General features: G+C 39.2%; 1 protein-coding gene across 28 annotated transcripts in view; it reads left to right on the forward strand.

The window, feature by feature from the left end:
- LOC119771885 (collagen alpha-1(XIII) chain-like) overlaps nt 1-25,009 on the forward strand; it is a 111,009-nt gene that overhangs the window by 28,518 nt on the left and 57,482 nt on the right. For all 28 annotated transcript variants that reach the window (XM_038268110.1, XM_038268108.1, XM_038268104.1 and 25 more), the window contains exons 3-10: nt 11,029-11,036; nt 15,529-15,579; nt 16,714-16,749; nt 19,801-19,827; nt 19,977-20,003; nt 21,294-21,320; nt 21,408-21,434; nt 23,054-23,080. In XM_038268110.1, the coding sequence (XP_038124038.1) occupies nt 11,029-11,036; nt 15,529-15,579; nt 16,714-16,749; nt 19,801-19,827; nt 19,977-20,003; nt 21,294-21,320; nt 21,408-21,434; nt 23,054-23,080 (230 nt within the window). The remainder of the gene's footprint in view (nt 1-11,028; nt 11,037-15,528; nt 15,580-16,713; nt 16,750-19,800; nt 19,828-19,976; nt 20,004-21,293; nt 21,321-21,407; nt 21,435-23,053; nt 23,081-25,009) is intronic.

The following is a 25,009-nucleotide window of genomic DNA, read 5'->3' on the forward strand; positions in this document are numbered from 1 at the left end:
TCAAAATATTTCACTGAGGGCACTATATTGGGTTAACTGTCAGGTTGGGTGGAGGCTTTGAGGACCCAAATGCAAACATTAGTCTTGCTGATTTAATAAAGGAATAAAAGGCAACTGAGGCAAAATAAAAAAAAAATATAAAAAATTTTGAAAACCAAAAAAAAAATCCAACCGAAACAAAAATTAATAACCAGCAAACAGGAACAGCAGATGTGGTGTATGTATGGGGAACAGAACAAAGGATGGGCTAATGAGCTGATATGGATCGGGTGTTAATAGGTCTAAAGGGATGGTTATACTCCCGCATCAGTGTGTCGCAATTATCTTGTCGCAGGAATGATGCAGATATTTTTGATTTATGCCCAACTTTGAAGCTTGGTCTGTCCTATGTTATTCCACACCACAACGCTAGAGGGACAATCACTAATTAGCTAGGATCGTGGGTGTCCGTGTGTCGGCTTTACGAGCTTGTTCGCCATCAACAACCCCTTGTTGTGGACAGCACTACAGCCAGAGTTTCTGCCATTAGGTACCAAACAGGAAATATGCATAGTGTAGAGCGGATGTAGATTTGACTAATATGAGGCCTCCTTTCTCTCCTCCCTCTGACACCATCTACGGCACAATCTGCAGTCACTTAAAATATTTGGGATGTCCAACAGATGTGCAACAGAGTTCTCAATTTGTGTCTCAATATGTGAACTTTGCGTTCTCATTTACTCGGGAAACGTCGTCAGCCTCAGCCTCAGCACGGTTCCAATTCACAAGAACAAAGGTTCGAGAACAGAATTAGTCCCCGCATGTTGTGCTAGCCCCTCTCTTTTTACCCAAAATGCATCAGAGCACACCTTGTCAATACCTTATCTGTACCATCAGCTCATTTACGCGACCACATATACATCTGGGTCGCCCTCAATTTTACCTTGTATAAAATACCTAAATTATGTTTTTCCCTCCCTAAAAATAGTAACCATACTAAACTATAATGTGTCCAAGGTTAATAATATATTTCCTGAGAAAATAAAGGCATCTAAATTGTTTTTGTTTTATCACTCGTCTGTGCACAATCTGTGCCAGATATGGGATCCTACACTAACTCAATTCAGTTTATATAGCACCAGTTTCACAACACACGTCATCTCAAGGCACTTTACAGTTCACCAGATCATACAGTCAGATTGATTCAAAGTTTTCTATCTAAGAAAAACCAGTTGATTGCATCGACTCATTGGCTTGAAGGCAATCCCTCACACTAAGCATGCTTGTAGCGACAGTGGAGAGCAAAAACTCCCTTTTAACAGGAAGAAACCTCCAGCAGAACCAGGCTCAGTGTGAGCGGCCTTCTGCTGAGGCCGACTGGGGTTCAAGGAGACAGAAGCAGACTTCTGGGAGCTAACTTTTTAGGCTATGGATTAAAACATAAATGTAGTCTTTTTTAGTTTTATTTTTTCCTTATCTTATGTTATACAGTGCATAATCTAAAGGAAGAAACACCTAAAATGCAGATAAACATGGTTTAATCATATTTTGTCGGACTGCTCTGACCATGTCCTATGATGATATCGGAGAAGCAGTTTAACGGAGAAAATAAAATAAAATAAAAAATTTTTTTTAAACATGTGCATTAGCATTATTTACTGAATTAAGGATGGAAATAAATACTTTTTAAGTACTATAGTTACAATATTTATGGCGACCTGCATGAATATCTGCTTGCAAATAAGCAAATTAGCTGATGGTACTGATTGGATAGGGACATGCATTCTCAGGACGGACAGCTATCCCAGCATGCACTGCTGCAGCACCTTCCCCATAGACATATTAGAAGAGTAGACGTGATTTGGTGGCGCCACCTTGGGGTGGTGGACAGCTCCACTCAGAGTGATTGTTGAGCAGCAACAGGTTCAATTTTTATCAACTTTCTGAATATTGAACTAATTTTCAAAGTTTGTACCTAAATATTCTTAGTAGGGTTAAGAGTAACAGAATATTCTGATAGGATTTATGTTGTTATGCACAGCCACTTATACATTTTTATAATTTTTTCATTACTATGTACAGAAACACATTTATACAGGTATACACCAATATATATATACATATCAGAGTGCATGGAGAGGGTGCAGGGGTTTAAAGCTGGCTGTGGAAACATGTTCTCTGGAATGACAAACCAGGCCTTTCTCACTGACAGAGAGCGAAGAACGAGTGGTCGATAGACGTAGTAACAATAGAATACCAATCAGGGGGTTATTGAGCTTCTAGTCAGGATAATCACAAATGTCAAACCTTTGTTTGCTAATTCTGTTCTAATTTAGAGTTAAGTGATGCAAATGTGTTGCAACGGCATGATGGGTTTTGTCAGAGGCGTCGTTTTGGGGGGAGATGTTAGGGCCTTGACTGAGGGGGGCCCAAAAGAAGAAAAAAAGATTTCTCCCGCTATATTTTTCAAATATAAAAAGAAAATCCAGCAGTAAAATAGATAATCTTTATGTATTGACACCCCCCCTCCCGTGAAATTGCAATAAATGCTTTGGTCCTCAGGTTCTGCATCGCATCAGGTCTCCCCGTCACCGGCAGTTCACTCATACCAGGGCTTACATGCAACTGGCATGTCATTTGACATAGTGGTAAAGAAAGATACAAATTAACAAGAAAATGTGTACATAAGCAGCAGTGTGGTAAAATGCAGCGCCCCAAAGTCTGGGTTTCAAAAAGCAGCGGAAAGGAAGGAGAACGAAGAGAGAGGGAGAAGGTGTCCGATACCGTGAACCAGTTTTTCCTCCTCTCGTTTTTTCTCCTGAAAGGTTTGTTACCTGAATAGTTCAAGTTATCAATAGAGCAGAGGTCACGGGTTAGTGGACCGCGGTCCGGATCTGGACTCACCTGCTGGCTAATCCAGACCCAACCTGATTTAAAACATTTATAAATGACTGCATGTTGTCTGACAACAGTGTCTAACTTCACTGGCGCTGCTTCTCCTGTTAATACGGTAAAGCCCTCCAGAGCGTCCGGCTCCAGGCTGCACGTGATATAAATGATCCAATGAGCTGCTGTCAGTCTGGGTTGCTGCTGCTGCTACTTTTAGACACAGCAGGCAAACCTGTGGCAAGCCGGGCGATGGGAAAGAAGGAGAAGATGATGAGAAAAAGAGAGCAGAGAAAGTGTGGACTGCTGGAAGAACTGTGGTGAACTGGTGAAAGAAAAGTGAAATGGTGCTCAAAGATGATCCTGAACATTTAGAGGATGTTTGGCTCAACCTGCTGCTGTGAAGCAGGATTCTCCACCATGAACAGAATCCAAAATAAATATGGATCCAGGCTCAAAATGAGCTCCTTGATATGAGCTTTAGAATGACTTAGTCTCCATTCAAACCAGGTTTAAAGCCTTGCAGGGCAGCAGAAAGCCCACTGCCAACATTAAGACAGAAAAAAGGAAGAAAAAAAAGGAAGAAAATAACGGTCAGTTCAGGTGTTTTATAAAAGATGTGAATCAGGATATTGTCTTTATACCAAACTGAACGATTGTTGATCTCTACTTAAAAAAAACACAAGCATAACATGGATGCATAATATAATATATATAATATTAAATTCTGTTTAAAGTAACAGATTATAGTTAAAAATGTCTCCTATGGTGAAACCAACCTGTAGAGTGTTCAACATTATTAAAGACATTTATCAAACTCAGTATTGCTATTCATTTGAAATATGCAACATACATGACGTCTAAGCTTTGCCCTAAATAAACACTTCTAGGACAGCGAGTGCTATGCACCTTAAAAGCGCCTTTTTTTCTACTTCAGCAGCCCCCCCCCCCCCCCCCCCCCCCCCCCCACCACCACCACCACCACCCTCAACAGCCATACCATAGCACTGATTTCCCTAGAAAAATCTCAACTCTTTAAAATCGAGAGCAATTCATGAAAACTCAGTTTCAAAGTCATTATTGCACTTTCCTTGATCTAGCAACTGTATTTATACCAAAGTAGAAAAATTTTATAGAAGTTATTCTGGCCTTTGGTGTGTGAAAGAAGCTGTGGAAGTGGTGCTGATGTCCTTGTTGGGTTTATCTTTTCTGTTTACGGGGGGGAAGTTTAAACAATGATCAGTTAGGTTTCAGTTCCTCTGTCATCATTATCATCCTGAAGCATCTTTTGAAAGCTTTTTTTTCATTTTTGCTGGGCTTCTTGCATGTTTAAAAACCCAAATCTCCCATGAAGAAAGGCTGACTGATGTAGAAACAATCACACATTCCTGAGACTCCTCTATTCGCCCTCTGGTCTCCTTTTTTTCCTTATGTTTATATTCCAGAGGCTGCGTTTGTTATTTGAAAAACAGACTAGAGCTGTTGTGGTGAAATTCCCCCTTTCTCCATTTTCAAAGAACAGAGTGCAGCACGAAGCGGAGCTAGAGCACATATGGTAAGGACATCAGCCCTGTTTTAGTCATTGCCCTCCTTTACTCTGACTGAGCTTCTGTTTAGTGGAAGTTTATGGCGCTGTGGTGGCTGTCTGCCAGATAACTCCATTAGGAAGCTGATCACAGCCTTAAACACCTACATTCCTGCAAATAAACTGGCCAGAGACCTCCTTATTAAAATACATGAAAAGATGAGATTCCCTTAGACTGATGAATTTCATATTTCAAATTCAAACAGAATTTGCTGAGTTCAAGTGTTTCTTTACTTCACTGAAACAGCATCGCAACGAGAAGCAGAGCAGACTGAAAGTCAAAAAGCTCCAAACTAAGCTCCAAACTTCTATAAAACTAAGTTTTATAGAAGTTTTTCAGTGGCAGCAGTGGGTAGCACTGAAGGAAGAGTTTTATTCCTGATTCTGGTTTATCTGTCAGACCAGCATGCACATAGTCAGTGATGGTTCTAGACCAAATAGACCAGGGGGGCCAGGAGGGGTCCAGCAGGTTTTCATGGGGGCAAAAAGAAAAGCATTAAATAATAAACAGGGCAAGGGATCAAAATATATTAAGAGAGCTGCATGAAGTGAAATTTCTATTCAGTTAGGTTTAATTAAAATTCTGTCTTATTAAGTCAACATTAGTTCTGAATTTAGGAATTGTACATTTTTTTGACTTCATTTAAGTTAAAATTACAGTTTTCTATAAAGTCTGAATTAGAACTCAAGGAAAACTGATAAATTTAGCCGTAAAAATGAGCAGGTTTCTTTTTATTTATTTGGTTTGAAAAAAACAAATAAAAAAGCAAATGTAAACTTGGATCCTATCTCAACACCACTGAAGCTATCACCTTATTGTTTTTAAATAATTTGTAAAACAGAATTTGCAAAGAAAGAATTAAATAGATCCAAAGGACCTATCAGTAACCATGTCCGCTCCCGCGCATAACATCATTAGAATTTCTTTGATTATTATGTCTTCAGTACAGGGGCCATAACAGGGGCCAGGGTATGATCCACCGAGGCACTGGCCCCTGTTGGCCCCTGTCTAGAACCCCCCATGCCCAAAGTTAATACCTGTTTATCCCTTTAGCTTATCCACAATTATCCCTTTAGTTTTGAACTGAAAAAAAAACAAACTTTAAACTACCTCAACGAGCATGTATACGGAAGAAGATTAGGGCCAGTGGGAAAAAAAAAAAGTTAACTGATTTTTTTATTTTATTTCAGTTTAACATGGGAAAAAAGTCAGAATTCTGATTTTTTTCTCAGAATTCTGACTAAATTCTGACAATAAAAAAAATTAAGAATTCTGACATTAAAGTCAGAATTATGAGAAATAAAGTCAGAATTCTGAGATTAAAGTCAGAATTCTGACTTTTTTCCCATGTTAAACTGAAATAAAATAAAAAAATCAGTTAACTTTTTTTTTTCAGTGGCCCTAATCCTCTTCCGTACACGTATCCCTTTATTTATGTAGGAAAAAACAATTGAATTACTTACATTTGGGTAATTTTTGAAGCATATGGCGATCTGACCTTTAATTTGTTTTGGGTTTTTTTTTTCTAAAGGGATACACGCCTGTTGAGGTAGTTTAAAGTCTATTTTTCATACAAAACTGAAGGGATAAATGCAAATCTGACTTCTTGCGCATCCGTACTGACTATGGGTATGCTGGTCTGACAGAACACCAGACCTACATCCTACACCAGGGGTCTTCAACTTTTTCAGGCCAAGGACCCCAAACTGATGGCTAGATGGAGCGGGGACCCCCTGATTATATATATTGTATTAAATTGTATTATATCAAACTGGTCCTATAGTCACTTTAGTACAGATGGAGTAATGTAACAAAAGTAATTTCACCCTGGGATTATTAAAGTATTTCTGATTCGGATTCCTCTTTGATGGTAAAGGTGGTGAAAGCTTGAAAGACATCTTCTGCCTCCATTTATCTGTTTACTACAGTGTGTTAAATTCCTGTAAATGTGGATTTAAAGACATTTCAATTAGCGGAAAAAATTGCAGGGGGAATATAAAAAAAAGGTCTTATCAAACAAAACTTATGCGACCCCCATCCAGCTCCTCCGTGGAGCCCCTAGGGGTCACGGACCCCCTGTTGAAGACCTCTGCTTTAATTTATCCTTTTAGTTTTGAACAAAAAATATACTTTAAACTACCTCAACGGACATGTTTCCCTTTAGTCATGTACAAAATAACAATTTAATCATGTATTTTTTGGTGTTTTTTGAAGCGTATGGCGATCTCACATTAAATCGTTTTTCTTTACATGTCTAAAAGGATACCCGCCCACTGAGGTAGTTTAAAGTCTATTTTTTGTACATAACTAAAGGGATAAACACAAATCTGACGTCCTGCTCATTCCGTATTGGCTATAGGTATGCTGGTCTGATGGAACACTAGATCTATATCCTACATAGTTTGAAGATGGCGGTGTTGTCAGAAACTGGCTGTACTATGATTACGAGGCTATGCTAATGATGCAAATGAGCTGCTCCATGTGTCACCAGTTTACCAAAGATAGGAACAGAAACTGTTTGTTTGTGTTGGGCACTGAAAGAATGAAACTGGAGACGATCGGTGAACACGAACAGAGTAATGCTACATTCACACCTAAAGCAGCAGAAGCAGCTAGTTTACATGCAAAACCAATGGTTGACACGCATCACGGCGCAGCAAAAGGTCCCGCAGTTGTTTTGTGTGGCTGTAGCAGCGCCTCATGAGCTTCTGAGCATCTGACGCGCTGCGAAAGCAGCAGCTGCTGGGAAACTGCTGACAAAACATGTTCACTTTTAGTATTCTGGTGCAGTTTGGATTACGTACATGAAAAACGCTAACATCTACTTCCAGCCGCCGCGAACTGTAGGACAAAACAGTGAAGAAGCGAGTGGGCCTGAGGCAGCTGCAGCTGGGGATTCCCAGTATGTGGGGGTCTGAGCGGCTCCAACAGCGGAATATTTGAAGGCAGGATGGTGATCTGGATGAACTGACCACACAAACCATGTTTTCAGGACTTTCTCACTTAAAAACAAACCAAAACTACTTTTGACCCACTAATCACAGCAGCTATAGCTGCCATTGTTACAGGCAATGAAAGGATAGGGTAGCTCTGCCCAACACACATCAGACCCATCCAGCAAAGATGCTTCAGCTGCTCGTCAGAACTAAACTTTTACAAGCATAAAAAATGAAGCAGCACAAGCGTTTTTGCTGCCTCTGATGCTTGAGGTCTGAACGTAGCATAAATGCCACATGCTGTGTGAGTCAGTGTGCCATAGATGGGCTGAGGACAGCCTCTCATGGCAAACATTTCACAAAGCATAACCAACAATCATGCACCTGGCTTCTATTGATCACAGTGCCACAGAAAACTATTCATGCCCTTCCATCTTTTTTTCCCCATTATTTTTTACTTTAAAATCCAAAACGTGAACTGGTTTTATTGCTATTTTATTGCTAGAAAAGAAAAAAAGATAAAGGTACTGTACATAGTTTGATTGTTCTAGAAAAATGGATGAAATTGAGTGCATGTACATTCATCCCTTTCTTTCTTTATTCTAATATTTTGGCCAGTAAAACATGCTTGGTTGGTTGATTTTTTACATCTACTGATGAAATCAACTATAAAGCCATCCAGAAAGATGGAAACTTAATTTCAGACACTGAATCAGACATTGATGCAGAAAACGCACCCAGTCTGAACGCAGCTTGAGGCTTCCGTTGGCCCTTTCCTGTTCATAATTACCACCTGCCATTATCCGGACGATCCCTAGCCCTACTTCTAATCCATCAAAGGGTTTACACAAAATAAAAGCCTTTTTTTTATTTACCTTTCTCAACACTTGTCTGTTCCTGTTTGGCTGTGACTCCATTCTGGAGAGAAATATCAGCTGTGCTGCTGCCATCAACACCTTTGTTTCTAGATGTTGGAGATCGGCCTGTTTTTCAGTGTAGTCCTGTTTCTCTGACTGTGACTGGCTGGATGTGCTCTCTTCATCCCCTGACATGGGAGCTGGCTCAGAGCTAGTCTGCCTGTCTGTGTGTTTCCTGGATGGGGCCTTTTAAGGTTGCTTTCTGTTTCTCTGCTTCGGTCTCCTTGAACCCTAGTCGGCCTCAGCAGATGGCCGCTCACACTGAGCCTGGTTCTGCTGGAGGTTTCTTCCTGTTAAAAGGGAGTTTTTCCTCTCCACTGTCACTACAAGCATGTTTAGTGGGAGGGATTGCTGAAGAGTCAATGAGTCGATCCAATCAATGGTTTTCCTTAGATAGAAAACTTTGAATCAATCTGACTGGGTGATCTGGTGAACTGTAAAGTGTCTAGAGATGACGTGTGTTGTGAATTGGAGCTATAGAAATAAACAAAAATAGAAATTCGACACTAGGACTAAATCCATTTAGTTTTCACCTCACCGCTGATGATTTCTCTCTCCTTCCATTCCAGTTAAGAGTCTGGTTTTCCTTTAATCTTTTCAAACCCTGGTCAGCAGCATCACCCAGCTGTGTTAGCCTGCACCCGTCCTTTACTCCTGCCTCCATTGCAACCCCCCTTGGCACATGTTGCCTGGATTGAGGCGTTTCTCTCCTCTGGTCTCCCACATGAATCAAATCATAATTTTAAGCTAGTCTAAAACCCTCCTGCCCATCTCCAGATCCACTGGCTCCCAGTCAGGTACCGCCTGGAACTTCCTCGACATCAACACTCTCCATCTCTGCAACAGTTCAGCCTTCTTTCTCAGTCTCCTGCTCGACTGGCCTCTATGGGATTCTGGCTTTTCAGCTGATCTGCCCCCATGCCTCCACTATGCCCTCCCTGCTGACATTACTAGCACTATGTTCTTTGAAATCCTGCTGAATAATGATGTCTTCAAGCAAACATTGTAATTCTGACTCATCTCCACATTGCTGTTATTTTACTCCACTTTTCAATTTTCGTCTTCTCCTTCTAGCTTAATTGCTTTGCTATGTAAGGCAGGTATGTTCAAAGTCGGTCCTCAAGGGGCTGCTGTCCTGCAGGTTTTAGCTTTAGCTCAGCTGATTTCCACTGATGGTTTTTTAAACATGGTTTTGCTGAACTGCATTCATCCGAATCAGCTGAGCTGAAGCTGGAAGCACCTGCAGGACAGCGGCCCCTCGAGTGCCGACCTTGGACATGCCTGGGTTGAGATGACTTCATAGGTCAGTAAAAAACACTTATCAATGTTATTTTTTGTATGAAATCATGACTTTAGCAGCCTTTAGTTACCCCAGTTTCTTTTTTAAATGACTTTTTGTGCTTTAGCTCACATTAACTGCTGTCCTTGCTCCTTTGAAAATTAAGTTACCTATTAGGCTACTTCATGTATTTCTTCATTGAGTCAAAAAATGGTTCACCAACCACAGATTGCATCTCTATCTTATTATTTAGGATTGATTCTTATCTCTGGATGTTACATCTAAATATTTTTCAAAAATAAGTTCAACTATAGAATGGATGAAGGTAGGAAATCAAATAGTTCCATAATCTGGAATGATTTAGGAGGAAAGGCAGGAATAATTGGACTTTAATGACAATCTGCCCTAATTACTCTAAGAAACACAATTTATAAGTCACTTCTAAGGAGTCTCTGCTTCGCTGCAGCGCAGGAGGGTCTGGCACATGAAATAGGTCAGAGTTTTTCTTTTTACGTCTTTTTTATGGATTAACTCTTCTCTGGATGACGGATGGATGATGGATTTACAGATGATGGATGGATGGATGGATGGATGGATGGATGGATGGATGGATGGATGGATGGATGGATGGATGGATGGATGGATGGATGGATGGATGGATGGATGGATGGATGATTGGTGGATGGATGGATGGATGATTGGTGGATGGATGGATGGATGGATGGATGGACGGATGATTGGTGGATGGATGGATGATTGGTGGATGGATGGATGGATGGATGGATGATTGGTGGATGGATGGGTGGATGGATGGATGATTGGTGGATGGATGGATGGATGGATGGATGATGGATAGAAGCTGCCATTGATGTAAAGAGTGATATAAATTATATATATATTTAAAATATATATGTTATATATGTCCGTCCGTCCATCCATCCACCAATCATCCATACATCCATCCATCCATCCATCCATCCATCCATCCATCCATCCATCCATCCATCCATCCATCCATCCATCCATCCATCCATCCTCAGAATTCAAAATTCTTCAATGCAGCGATTGAGTTGATTCCTTCCCGCTATCATCGCAACCCCCAACCCCTTTACAGGGGAACAGAAGACATTGTGTATTCAGCCAGACAATTAACTTCAATGACCCCCTTTTCCGAGACATAGACAGGTATGGGGCATTGCAGGCTAACAAAAGAAGCCAAACGACCCCCATTCCAAAGGGGGGATCTCTTCGTATATTTCCATTTGTATGTTTTCTAAGCATAAACAAAACTTTGTTGTAAATACTTTACGATTGTCCATATTTCAACTAATAAAACCCCAAAATGTTTTCTACTTTCTAATTTTTGTATTTTTTGTCGTTGCTGTTGTTCACAGCATCTTCTATTAATGCTGACTGTCCATGTTTTATCTCTCTGTGTCTTTCAGGACCTCCAGTAAGTACCCCAGATGCTGTTTGTGACCTGCGTGTGGTAAAGTGACTACTTCTACATTTTGCATTAACTTCACAAAAACTAGAAGGATTCCTCTTATTAAAAGAGGTTTGTAGTTTAGTTCCAGGGTCTATAAAGTCACATTTTTTCGCAGTTGGTCCCCCATGTCATCAACACATTTACTGCTCTGGTCGTAATTTTTTCTTTAGATGAGCTGAATAACTGAGAACAATTAAGGATGGTTATGAGTGGTTTTTAGGACTGGAAAAGGTCCCTATAATGGAGTAGATATAACCTTTTCGTTGTGATTCCAAAAACAATAAAAAAACAATCCACTGGACTTTGATCCAAGTTTCTAAGACGTTTCGTTCCCATCCAGGAAGCTTTTTCAATTCAACATGTCAGAAAATGGCGATGAGGTCGAGGCTTTATAAAGTAGCCCAAAACTTGTTTTGACTTAGAAAACATGCAAATTGAACCGGAAGAACGGGTCCACCCCTTTGGAATGGGGCTCGTTTGGTGTCTTTGTTAGCCTGCAATGCCCGATACATGTTTTCTAAGCCAAAACACTCTATAAAGCCTCAAACTCAACACTATTTCGAACATTTTGATTTGAAAAGCTTCCTGGATGGGAAGAGAAACGTCTTCAAACTTGGAAACAAAGTCCAGTGGATTGTTTTTTTTTTTGTTGGAGTGACTGAGACCTGGAAGACTGAGAATCTTTACCAGCAACTTTTCTTTGTCTTGCCCAGCTTTCTAAGGCTCTTTACATTCAGTAATGTCCTTTATGGAAGTATTTGATATTTAGATAAATTGATGGTGAGAATTTAAATATTTGAAATTCTGTTCAAACTAGAAAATCTTAATTGGGTGGAATATGCTATACTCTAAACTGTCAGTTTGAGAGCTCAATTACCTTTGATTGTCTTCTGCTTCATTTCCTACACGCTTGAATTAAAAGCGTTTATCTGACCTGACTTTTAGTGTTCAGTCTCTTTTGTTTACCTGTACAAGGATTTAAATTTGGATTTTGCCCTGGGGTCCGTTTCACAAAGCAGGTTTAAAAAAACTCAGATTCAAGTCTGCAACTCTAAATTGATCTAGTCTAAAGTCGGGAACTCTGAGTGTTCACTTTCACAAAGGCTGCTATGAATTATCCATCAATCCATCTATCCGTTTTTGTCACGCTTTATCCCTCATGGGGTCGGGAGGGGTGCTGTCTCCGTGCAACAGGCGGGTACACCCTGGACAGGTCGCCAGTCCATCGCAGGGCAACACAGAGACAAACAGGACAAACAACCATTCACGCACACACTCACACCTAAGGATTATTTAGAGAAGCCAATTAATCATGTTTTGGACTGTGAGGGGAAGCCGGAGTACCCAGAGAGAACCCACGAATGCTCAGGGAGAACATGCAAACTCCATGCAGAAAGATTCCGAGCCAGGAATCAAATCTTCTTGCTATAAGTCAGCAATGCGAGCCACTGAGCAGCCTGCTATTAATTAGTTCAATCAACTCGAGTAGGTCCACTCAGAGTTAAACGTATGCTTAACAAGTATGAAAAGCCATTATCAGAGGAGCCCCGATTAGAGTCACCATGACAAGAGGCAACAGGAAGTTCCGTATTTCAACCCTCTGGAACTAGAGATTTGACTGCAGAAATGAAAAAAAAAAGAATAAAAAAAGGAGAATGTGTCTAAAAGACAGAGAAACAGAGCTTTAGCTTCAAAGAAGAGCAAGATGGCTAAGGAGAAGTTTTTGCTCGATTTATGCATAAGTTTATATGAAGTGACTCATATCCTGTCAACTGAGTTGTAGAATCCTCACCTTATAAATATTGAATTCTCCGTGAAAAAGTGCAGATCATTCTTTAAAAAGATCCTTGTCAAAAGGTCATGCAATGTTTATTTTAAAACCTAATGTGTCAAACAGACCTAGAGAATAACATATATATATTTTTTATGCACAAAACTACAACAAAAATCTGACTAAATCAGCAAATAAAACAGTGATTGGCTGTAAGGAGAGGGGAGACAGAGGACGCATTTACTGCAGAAAACCTGCTGCTGACTAGGTTAGCTCTGGGAGGATGTTACTACAGCGACTGAAACAGAAGTTGAGAAAACTCTCTTTGTGAAATGGAAAACCTGTTCTCGGGTTTAGAAAACCTGCGGTATAAAGAGCAGCACAGTCTTCTCTCAGGGCTGTTTTTTTTGTTGTTTTGTTGCTTCGTCGTCTCCTTGCTCCCATGTGTTCACCCTGACGTTTTCCTGGCTTTTTTGGTTATCAGAATGTAACTGTGGAACCAATTAAATCAACAAACTCATGTCTGCCTTCTCATCTCTGCATTTGGGTCCAATAAAACCTCCTCACAAACCCGACAATTAGAAATTGTAAATATGCCAGATTACAGCCTTAGCCTAATTTTCATCAGCAGTCCTAATAAGATATGTGTGTTGTTAATAAGATATTTACAACACACACTAAACACAGACAGATACAGACGTCATAGAGTACATCATAGTTAGTACAGACAAAAAAGGACTATAAGAAAGAAACAAAAAAAGTTATTTTTATTGTACTGCTCTCACTGATCAAGTGCTGAATATTGACCTGAAAAATGATTTAATTTATCTCAAACTAAACTAATTTTGGAGTAAAAATATGAATATATTCCTTGAAGGAATACAGAGTAAAGAGGGAGAGAGTTTATAGCTTGGTCCATTAAGGTAGAACTGAGTCCGGTTAAGTGGTTCTCCTTTGCTTTGTTGTTTTTTATTTGTTTGTCCCAGATTGTTCGGTTCCTCCCTCCCTCCTTTTCTCTCCCTCTCACTGGGATGTTGTCCTAGGCAGTCATAAGGGCTGCTGCTGCTGGTCTTTAAGGTTCTCCTATACATGATGCATTATGGCTGTGCCTGAATATCCGCCCTAACCCCTAAATCCCTCCATCACTATATAGAGTGGGGACTATATGGTGGACTTTATAGTGAACTCAGTTAACTGAACGTTCAGACAGATAATCACTACTTTTCACTCCCCGTTGGTCACGTAACTTTGCCTCTCCTAATGGTGCCTGCACCATCTTTGTCATTTGTCGCCACTGTTGATCATGGCATATGGCACATCACTATCGGGTAGCGACAGCCGTAGGCGACAGTGGGCCGCTGTGATAATAAATCCCTTGATGCTTTGCCAGGAGAGCTCTCCTGGCAACTGCGGTATGTATCTACTAGTCACCATGGACGATCACTACTTTTCAAGATGCATTGTGGGAAATTTCGAATCCCCCACTTTTTCATCCGCTAGACGTACGGCCACTCATTTAAAATGGCATAACGACTATATAGTGCCCTACATAGTGATTAGGCAGACGTTCGGACACAGCCTTGGTCTTTCTGATAAACATAGCTGTTGGCCTAGCTTTAAATCTAACTGTGTGCTCTTGTTTTGTCTTCCAGACTTGAATACTAGCTCTGAGTTTTTTTGTGCTTGGCTGTTTCTATATCCCAGATTTAGCAGCTATTGTACTGTACCTGACCTTTTACATTTCCTTTCTGCTATGTCCCCCAAGCCAATGACTCACTCAATCAATGGCTGTTCTAAGAGAGAAACCTTTTAACCACTCTATCTATATGATTGGATTGAATTGACTCAGTTGTGTGCCTTGAGACGACATGTGTTATACAGTAGTATACTGTATACACTTTCCTTGATGGGCCCTTGGTTGGTCCTTGACTGGTTCTTGGTTGGTCCTTGGCTGGTCCCCTACAATTAATTTTTTAAATTTCAATCTTGGGACCAAAATATTCTTTCTGTCATGATTTTTGGACATTAAGATCTAAAGAGAAGCGTCATCTCCTGGTCAGACCCTGTAATTCAGTGAAATTGGTAGATTCAGAGTAAAAAAAATGCATGCAGGAAGTTGGAGGGGATTTTGCTGGGAGTCACAGGGGAGTAGGCTGCCATTCGGTTGCCGTTTGACTGGGAGGCGCCTGTGGAGTAAAAAATGTTGAGATGTGTCTGTTCTAAGCCTCACAGGCTCCTAACGAAGGTCATGAGAAATTAGAATGAGTTAGAATGGCATCAAGGGGAGGACTGTTGTTTTGAGAAGATCTATCTGGCCAGTGAAAGATGTATTAACCTAACAGAGAATGGCCTTGATGAACTCAAGTTGTTTTTCCTTCAAATGTTCGTGTGTCAGAAAGTTCTTTATGTAGGGGTGGGATAGTTCCAAAGGAGAGTGTGTGTGTTGGGATTTTGTAAGGTATTAGTGTATGTACTCTGCTTGCCCCAGTCAGAGCTCTATCTCTCTGTCTGAGGAAGTTAAATAAATTTGAACATTCTCTTGCAAGAGTCTAAGCTTCCTCCTAAACTCCACAGGCTATTTTGAATGGCTGCTACTCTATATGTGTTATTGGGGCCATATAAATAAATCAATATGCTATTTCTCCCTTTTAATGTTCTGTCTATGTTTATGATATGTGTTCACAGGGTACACCAGGAGAGCCCGGTTACTCTATCATAGGACCAAGAGGACCTCCTGTGAGTATCCCAAATGTCTCAATAAAAAGAGAAAAACAGTATTTGAATCATGTGTGTGCTATAATTTTACAATAGCATATGTTTCTGCTTGCGGGAGGTAAAAATTTGATTTCAGTTGGTTTACTGGTCATGCGTGTTTAAAAAAAAAAAACAATGACTATTTAGCTCCTCAACCAATTCTTGTAATAGACACACAAAAACAGGGTAAACTCAGGTAGTAATAGAAATCAGAAAAAATTAAGGCCATTAAAAACATTCAAAATTAAATACATTTAATTTGATTTCATTTTAAATGAATGCCCAAATCTATGTTTTTTCTTTTCCCAATTGTGTTGGATACCTACATCCTAAAAAAAAATACAGGAATTAAATTATTCAACATTTATGTGCCAGAAGGACCTGAGTCATTCAGTTACTTAAAGACTTCATCAGTGTACGGAAAGAAGTGGAGAACTATGCAAGTCTAAACAAAAGTGACATTGTCAGTCGAGCCTTTCAGAGACCTTATATGCTCCGACTATCCAGCACTGCAAACACTACAAATGTCTGCTGAGAGTCTGTGTGGACCTGAGGCAGACTCCACGCAGGCAGGTCAGCACAAAGCTACATTTTTACAGTTTGACACTGAACTGCCTGCAATGACACTGCTCACAGCACAAGGCAAGGTGTTCAGTTTGGTGTGATTCTCAGTTTCCAGGTCATAGTCATTGCAAAAAAGTAAAAAAGTTTAAAGATGTTTTTCCAAGTTTGAAGATGTTTCGCTTCCCTACCAGGAAGCTTTTAAAATTCAAATGACAGAATTAGCTCTTAGTTCCAAGCTTTATATGGTAACCCAAAACAATTTTTTTGGTTTAGAAAAAATGCAAATTTCATTCTATTCAACATTCAGCAATCTAATGGCAGTGGGGTAGAAGCTGTTCTAGAATCTGCTGGACCTGCATCCAATGCAGCAAAGCACCTTCCAGATTGCTTTTAGAGGGGTGGGCAACCAGCAGGGCCGCTCACTGGTGGGGGCTGCTTGTAAAGTAAGGGGTCCCAGGCAGTTGCCTAATTTCCCATAGGGCAAGTCTGCCCCTGTTTTTATGATAGGCTATCAACGAGGGGTTTAATTTTTTATTTTTTTGTTCTTTCCAGGGACAGCCTGGTACAAGAGGATTCCCTGGGTTTCCAGTAAGTCACTTCACTATTTAAGGGAGACAGATTGTTTGGTTACAGTGAGAGAAATAAGAATTTGAACCCCATGCTATTTTGCAAGTTTTCCCACTTAGAAATCATCGTCGTGAAAGTGTGATCATAGTTGCATGTCCACTGTGAGGGACATAATCTAAAAAATAATAATAATCCAGAAATCCTAATGTAAGATTTTTTTCTTTTACTATTTGTATGATACAGCTGCAAATAATTATATGAACACCAAGAGGCTGGGTCTTCCAACATGTCAATGACCCAAAGCACACAGCCAGGATTACCAAGGAGTTGCGCTGGAAGAAGCATATTAAGGTTCTGGTGTGGCCTAGCCAGTCTGCAGACCTCAACCCAATAGAGAATCTTTGGAGGGAGTTTAAACTCTGTGTTTCTCAGTGATGGCCCAGCAATCTTACTGGTCTAGAGAAGATCTGTGTGGAGGAGTGGGCCAAAATCCCCCCTGCAGTGCGTGCAAACCTGGTGAAAAACTACAGGAAACGTTTGACCTCTAGAATTGCAAACAAAGTCTAATGTACCAAATATTAAGATGGATTTTTTTCAGGTGTTCAAACACTTTATCATACAAATAGTAGTGATGGTGAGATGAGGCCTCATGAGGCATTTGCTCTGTTCGAAAACCTAGGACGCGTCCTTAGAAGGCCAGATTCGAAGGACGATTACGTCATAGCGCGGCGCCGAGGTCTGGTCGGATTCCAAGAGTCCTCGTTATGAGGCCTTAAAATGCGTCCTTCTTTTTGCCCAATTTGAAGGATGGGTCCGATGTATCCTCGGTATCCTTGGATATCCCAGGATTCATTGCGAGACCAAGCAAGCTGTGATCAGAGGAAAGGTTACTTGGCGCCGAACAGTGGTGAAAATTGGAAGTTCAGTTTAATATAATCCAGTCTGTGAATAGTTCCGTCTGAAATGAATGAAAATAGTTGTTTTAATGGTTATTGAGTCAGATATGTGGCTGTAATGTTTGATTTATCTAAAGGTTTTAATCTGTTACTGTGTAAATGGGTTTGGCTGTAATTTAAGGACATATTATAATAGATCTGCAGGGTGGGAACTATAAATCTGATAGGCGTTTAATTTTTTATTGCTGTTTTGCACAATATGCTTAGTAAAATATTTTTTGTTGTTGAATATTAGAGATTTTGCAGATATATTTTTATACATACATTGTTTAGATTTACTTATATATTTCTACCCTTTTTATAGAATAGAATAGAAAATCCCTTTATTGTCCTACAATGGGCAAATTTACAGCAGCAGAAAGATTATTGAAATGGTCACACAAATGAAGACCTTAGAAAAATGTATAAGAATAACATAATAGGGAGGAGTTAAAATATAAAGAATAAAATACTTTAAAGTGTTTTAACAATATAAAACTGGAGAATAAAAAACCAATATGCAGCTATGGACATTTTTACAGTAATGTATATTTGAAAATAGCAGCAACATCAGAGATGTGCAAAATGACAGCAGCAGGTTATTTAACTGACTAAGGTTTCTATCATTACATTTGATTTTATTTGTTCCTGCTCCCGGTGGATGGAACCTTTATTCCACTCTGGATTCGCATCAGTCTCAAAGAAATAAACAAACAGTTTTGAAAACACCCGGTTTTCATTCTGTTCCTGCTTTGTGTGTCAACTTTCTCGGTTGCTAAGCAACAGAGCATACGGCGGTAAAACCCGCCGAAGGGTAGACCTGGTCGAATTTACAGCCAAAACTCTTCCGGTCTCCTTATTTTCAAGGACTTCGAAGGATCCAGTCTAGGTAGACCGCGTCCTTGGAGGATGCAGCCCAGGTTTTCGAACAGAGCCCTTAAACTGTTTGGCAAAATTGCTTCAACAATCCCCACAGTTCATGAGGCTCCATGTGAACATGTCACCATCTACTGGTGGAGTACAGAACTACAGTTAGTAATAAAATTTGTGATTTTTTGCCTTTTTTTCCCCACTTAAGTTCCTTTGAAATTTTTAATAATTGGTGTGTATAATAAAATAGTTTGTGTTTTTTTGTGTAAAATGTCTTAGAAGAGAACAATCCTTTTGGGTACACTGTTTTCCTGCCGTTTTAATGACATAAGCTCAAGCAGACAGTGAAAGTGTTAGTGCAAATTGGGCAATAATGAGCAAAATGACAGATTTTTAGTCATTTTATTCAAACATAATAGTTTTTCCACGGTTTTTGGTTTTAAACAGGTTGGAACCAATCTAATTTGGCAGTGTTTTTACCCAATCTATATTTGTACTATAGGGTAGACCAATACAAGTTAGTCACATTATGTCACATATTAGCTCCAGACTCAGTAACTCAGTGACTCGAAACAATAAACACAGCCATTTAAAATTTGCATGACAGTATATTTATGTTAATATCTCATTTTATGTCATTGTTTTTAAGTAGCTTGCTTGAAGTATTTCACTGGATTTATAACACATTAAATTGACAAAAAAAAAAAATCATTATACCTGTAGTTGTCCTTCCTTTGCTTTTTTTTTTCCAAATGAGTTTAGAACATGGGTCACCAACGTGGTGTGTGCCTGCAGGCATCAAGGGGCCCGCAATGAGGTGCCCTCAGCACTTTCTGAAACCAGCACAACTCACCACTGGGCTGACTTTGAATACATTTTTTCTGTTTTCCTTCTTCTTTAATCATTTATAGAGCATTTAAATCTATTAATATATATACATATAGAGAATTTAATCATTTATAGAGATTTCAAAAGGAAAATGTCTAAAAGAAAATTGGAAAATGAAAAGAAACGATAAATATATGTTAATGTAAACCTTGAGAAAGAATCTTTGTTATGGGAAAAAGGCATGTCTTGTCCACAAACACAAAAAATCTTGGTGACCCCTGGTATAGAAATTAATTTCCTTAACCAGGTTAACTGTTTTTCCTCTGAATTTGCAGCCATTATATCACCATTTATTTTGTCTAGTTTTAAGATATTTTTTTCATAGAAATTGTCTCAGTGATTTATTTAGTTGGACTCAAAAATGTTTCTCTTTTCATAGGGTCCCATAGGGTTGGATGGCAAGCCCGTGAGTTTTTTTTTTGTTTTTTTTTAAGACAACCTAACACATTATTATGGTCTTTATGTTTTTAAAGGCTTTTGGTATTTTTGATTAAATGATGCCTTTTCCGTCAAGCTAACAGCTCACTGTAATAACCTGATGTTTTCTTTCACTAGGGGCAAAAAGGACAAAAGGGAGATATAGTAAGTATTAAGATATCTCATACATAGTGTCATGGCTGCGGAAAGTGGGAGTGCAGCACCCCCTAATGGCCAGAGGGAAATGTTAAAAAATGTGTATTAAAAATACTTTGCACAATTTACAAATTTCTTATGAATATTTTGAGAAATTATTTAGCCTTTTTTATTTTACTATTACACATATTTGGATTTGAATTGAATTATTTTGAGGCCTGATAAACACAAGTTCATGGAAGTAATGTTGTCATGGCAACATCAAGCAAGCTAGTGTGTGGTATCCTCCTGCTGCAGCAGACTAATAAACGGACATAGACTAGTAACAGAAACTTTTTGTGGTGGATTTTTGTAACAGTGATAACTAGGATCATACGAAATTGGTTTGTATGAACTATGTTTGTTCTTTACCTCCAAACTCTCCATCTTTTCATCCAATGCCTGCGATAAGAACTTTCTTTTAAAGTCATAAGGAAATCATATTTAAATGTCAAAGGATTCTGGCTTAAACATGTATATAAATGTACTCTTTATCAGACAATATTGTCCCAAACTTTAGAAGATTGCTATTTAAAAAAAAAAAATCCTGTCTTAAAATCTGTGTTTTTTTTCTATTATCTTATGCCGACCAGTTAGTTATATGTCAGCCTGAACACCTAAATTAAGCCAATCCTATATCAACGGTCATCTGTCAATCAATTTTTTCGGTCAAAGCATCTTGATTCATACGTTGCAGTTAATATACGCAACGGTTGAAATAAGAATCATTTCCTTTCCCACTGAGTTCCGTCCCAGTGTTCACGGGGATGGACGTCTGTGTCTTCAGCAGGCGTAGAGCTAACAGAACTGGCAGCGTTGCGAGGCAAGGACTCAAACATGGACGGCTGGAAGCCTTCTACACCAAACCAAGCTTCTGCCGCCCTGGCGTCCTCTTGAACAACATCTACGTCCCCGCTTTCCTCCTCTAAATAAAAAATGGATGATGGAGGAGACTCATCCACGACCTCCGACACTAAACGCTCCTCTTGCATGTTTCCTCTGTCCATAGCGTTCCTTGACAGTGTCGTTTCTAAGTCACCAATTTAGTGCTACTTGGTCCCAATGGAATTTCCCATTGGGAACCTACTAGCACTAAGTTGCTAACTGGTTAGCAAGAAGCTTCTGACAATAATTAATTCTATTAATACTTTCAAGTATTTAGCCTCTCAGCTGCTTCAATAGAATATTGTCATTTCTTTTTATTTTCAATTTCCAACATATTTAAGACTGGAGGTAAACTGTGTGGCTGTTATTTCTTAGGGTCATCGTGGTCCTCAAGGAAACTTGGTGAGTTTTTAAGATTGCTTTTTTATTCACTTTTTGTCAAAATAACAGTAAAAAGGTGGTTTAACTTTTTTTTCCATTGCTTTCTAGGGGCATCCAGGACCCAAAGGGGAAAAGGTGAGAGGTGTTAGTTTGTTGTTGTTTAACTATTAGATATATTCTTAAGATTATATTCTTTAAAAAACATTTCCTCTTTTTTATGACCAATTAATCCGTTGGCCTGTAAACACTGAGCAATTTTGGGATTATTCAGACTAAAGACAACAGACTCATAAATACTCCTGTCTGTTAACGTCTGCAGACTCCAGACAACAGGTTTGTGCACTATCTTTTAAACCAAGTGTTCATTTTTTTATGTACGGAAGTCCAGAGCTGTCGTGTCCCTCTGATACTTTTTCAGTATGGTTTTCTTGAGAAAACTATTTAATTTTCTCATTATCTAAAGGTAACGAAAGCCGTTTTCTCGTGATAACGAGATGATTGGTGTGTGTTAAAACTGATTACATCATTCAATACCACAACAGTAGGAGAGGATTTATAAGTCATTTTTGATTTATGCTCAATTTTGAAGCGTGGTCTGCGCTATGTTATTCCACGCCACAGCGCATCAGGGCCAATCAGGAACTAGCTGTGGGTCTAGATATGGTTGAGGCGGTGAGGAAGTGGGGGAAAGTTTGTCTGACAACGGAGGGACATGAGGGGGAAAAAGAGCGGGGATCCAGGTGGAAAAAGGGTCCCAGCGTTCTCGCACACCTCGCTCTTCTAGCTGATCCATCTTCACAAGTCGATTACCACAATGGTGGTCATATAAACAAAACAAGCCAGTAAGCTACCAAACAGGAGATACGCATAGTGTAGAGCGGATGTAGATTTGACCAATCAGAGGCCTCCTGTCTGCTGCACTGTCTGCAGTCACCTACAATTTTGGAGAGGTGCAGCAGAGAGTCTGCTGAAGGGGTGGGGGCATATCTGCGTTCACTCCAACACCTACACAGACAACCTAGTTTGGAAGTATAAATCAGCCTTAAGACCACGCATAGGTGCTTAAATCCTCATGAGTAAATATCTTTTACCAGACTTTTACCAGCGCCTATCATTATGCTTAATGTCTCTAAGCATATCTCCTTGGCTGGTCCCCTACAATTCCTTTTTAAACATCAATCTTGTACTAAAATATTCTTTCTGTCATGATTTGTGAATGTTAAGATCTGAAGAGGACGATTATCTCCTGGTCAGACCCTGCAATGTAGGAAATATGCAAACCCAGGAGAAGGGGGCATCACTCCAGCGGCTGGAAGTTGGAGGGCATTTTGCTGGGAGTATCAGGGAAGTGGGCTGCTATTTGGTTGGCGTTTGATAGGGAACTGCCATTTTGAATGGCTGCTACTGTAGATCTAATTTATGATGGAATAGTCTTTGAATATAACTAATATTGCACAGTGTAAGAAGGCCATTAATCTGATCTTAATCCAGTTTTCCAGTCTATCCCGCCAAACCAAAAGTAATATTATTTCTTTGGATGCAGTTTAGAAGGGAAATTGAATGTAGTAAATTTAGTTTTGCACAAACAAATTAAACAAAAATGCCAATTTAGTCCAATCATATAAGCATGTTTAATTTATACGGTAAAGTTTATCATTCAAATATAACGTTTTTCTTACTCTTTATGTCTAAAAATGTTATTCAAAATATGTAATGGTTTGAGGTGCATGAATTTCCTTTTCTTTTTTCTCCAGGGTGTTTGTGGAGATTTGACACACCGGGTAAGATCAGTTCACTCTTTTCTTTGCTATATTGTAAGAGCATGCTAAAGTGTTCCCTGATTTCATGGGAAATATAGACTCTTGTTTTTTCAGATTGAAAAGCTAACTGGATGGGACCTTTTTAAAGTTGTGATCTGTTGATTTAGAAATTAAATAATTACATCTGTTATACCAAAAAGTTACAACATTGCACTTTAGAAAATAAAACATCTCCATGCATAAAACATGCATCTACAAAAATAATGGGAATTTAATGAGCAGAAACTCGTACCCTCCGAAACTGCTGTTGAATTAAATTAAATTGGACATTTATTGCACTATATTAAATAATGAATTTGAAAAATAACATCACAGAATTAAAGAGTTTTTTTTTTTACTTTGAAGAAAGAGACTTATTGTATTGAAGAGTTTGTCTGTTTTACTTTCGGTTGTTGTCAATTTAAGTAAAAAATGTTCTGCTTCTTTCAGACAGATCGTTACGCCATCATATTAAAACACTGATTCATGTGCTGATATTTTACATTAATTTGGCATTTTACGTTGCAGCAGAGGAGAGTGTACATGAGCTTGGTAAATGGCATTAACGATTGTTTTGTTTAGATTATAAATGTGTACAAAACTATGGAAATATTGTGTTAATTTTGAAAAATTACAAATGTAAATATTAACTGTTGCGGTATTTCCATCAAATTCAGCCCAAAGGTGTTTAATTAAGTAGAAATACTTGTTGCCTTACTTCAGTAGAAATTTAGGCTATCTGTTCTTTACTGGAGTAATTATTCTTTGGAGAACTTTTTACTTCTACTCCTTACAGTTTTTTTCTTTTTTAGCAGTTATCTCCACTTTCTACTGCTTATCAAAAATAATTTGTCTCATCCAGACAATTAATTTCTTTCTGTTTGGACTCGGTGCTTCTCCAACTTGTTGTTCACCACATACTGAAATAAATAGTTTTTCAAGATGATGCAAAGCTAAATTTGACACTGTTACCATTAGTTACGTTGTAACTATGGTTCTGTGAATTCCTGGATGACTGCCAGTGGCAGTTAACAAAGTTGATCAAATTAACATTTTAAAACTACTTAAGGTATAAAAGTCAAAGTAATGCAAGAAAAAATGTTGAGCACAGAAGCTTTACTGCACTATCCTATTAAAGGACATTTTCCTACAATCTGGGTAATAACTTCCTTAAGGGCTGGTTATCCTCCCGCAGGAGTGTGTTGCAGTGAGCTTATATTTTTGATTTATGCCCCATTTTGAAGCGTGGTCTGTGCTATGTTATTCCAGGCCACAACACAAGAGGAACAATCAGAAACGACCTGTTGGTCTAGATACGGAAGAGGCAGTGAGGAAGTGGAAAAACACAAGGGGCTAGTTTGTGTGACAACGGAGGGACAAAAAAAGAATGAGGATCCAGGCGGAAAAATGGTCCCAGTTTTCTCGCGCACCTCGCTCTTCTAGCTGGTCCATTTTCACGAGTCGTTTTCCACAATGGTGGTCATACAAACAAAACAAGCCAGTAGGGTAACAAACAGGAAATACGCATAGTGTAGAGCGTATATAGAATTGACCAATCAGAGGCCTCCTGTCTGCGGCACTGTCTGTGGGGAGGTGCAGTAGAGTGTCTGCAGAAGGGGCGGGAGCATATCTGCATTCACTGTGACACACACACACAGACAACCCGGTTTCTGAATTTAAATAAGCCTTTAGACCTGACTTTCTTAGTTTTATAACTAATGTTGTTTTTCATTCCTTCCTGACTGTCGGTGACAGTAAATAAAGTGGATATGTCTCCTCACGCTTTGCGCAGGTCAAGATAAAATGTAAACAAAGCCATGCATTTGACACATAGCTCACCTGGGTGTGTGTCTATAAATATCACCTTAAAGGCCATGTTCTGTCTCCTGTGACCTTCTCTCTGTGGGAGAA

This window comes from Cyprinodon tularosa, unplaced genomic scaffold, assembly GCF_016077235.1.
Source record: "Cyprinodon tularosa strain WSP-4 unplaced genomic scaffold, ASM1607723v1 ctg692, whole genome shotgun sequence".
NCBI classification, from domain to species: domain Eukaryota; kingdom Metazoa; phylum Chordata; class Actinopteri; order Cyprinodontiformes; family Cyprinodontidae; genus Cyprinodon; species Cyprinodon tularosa.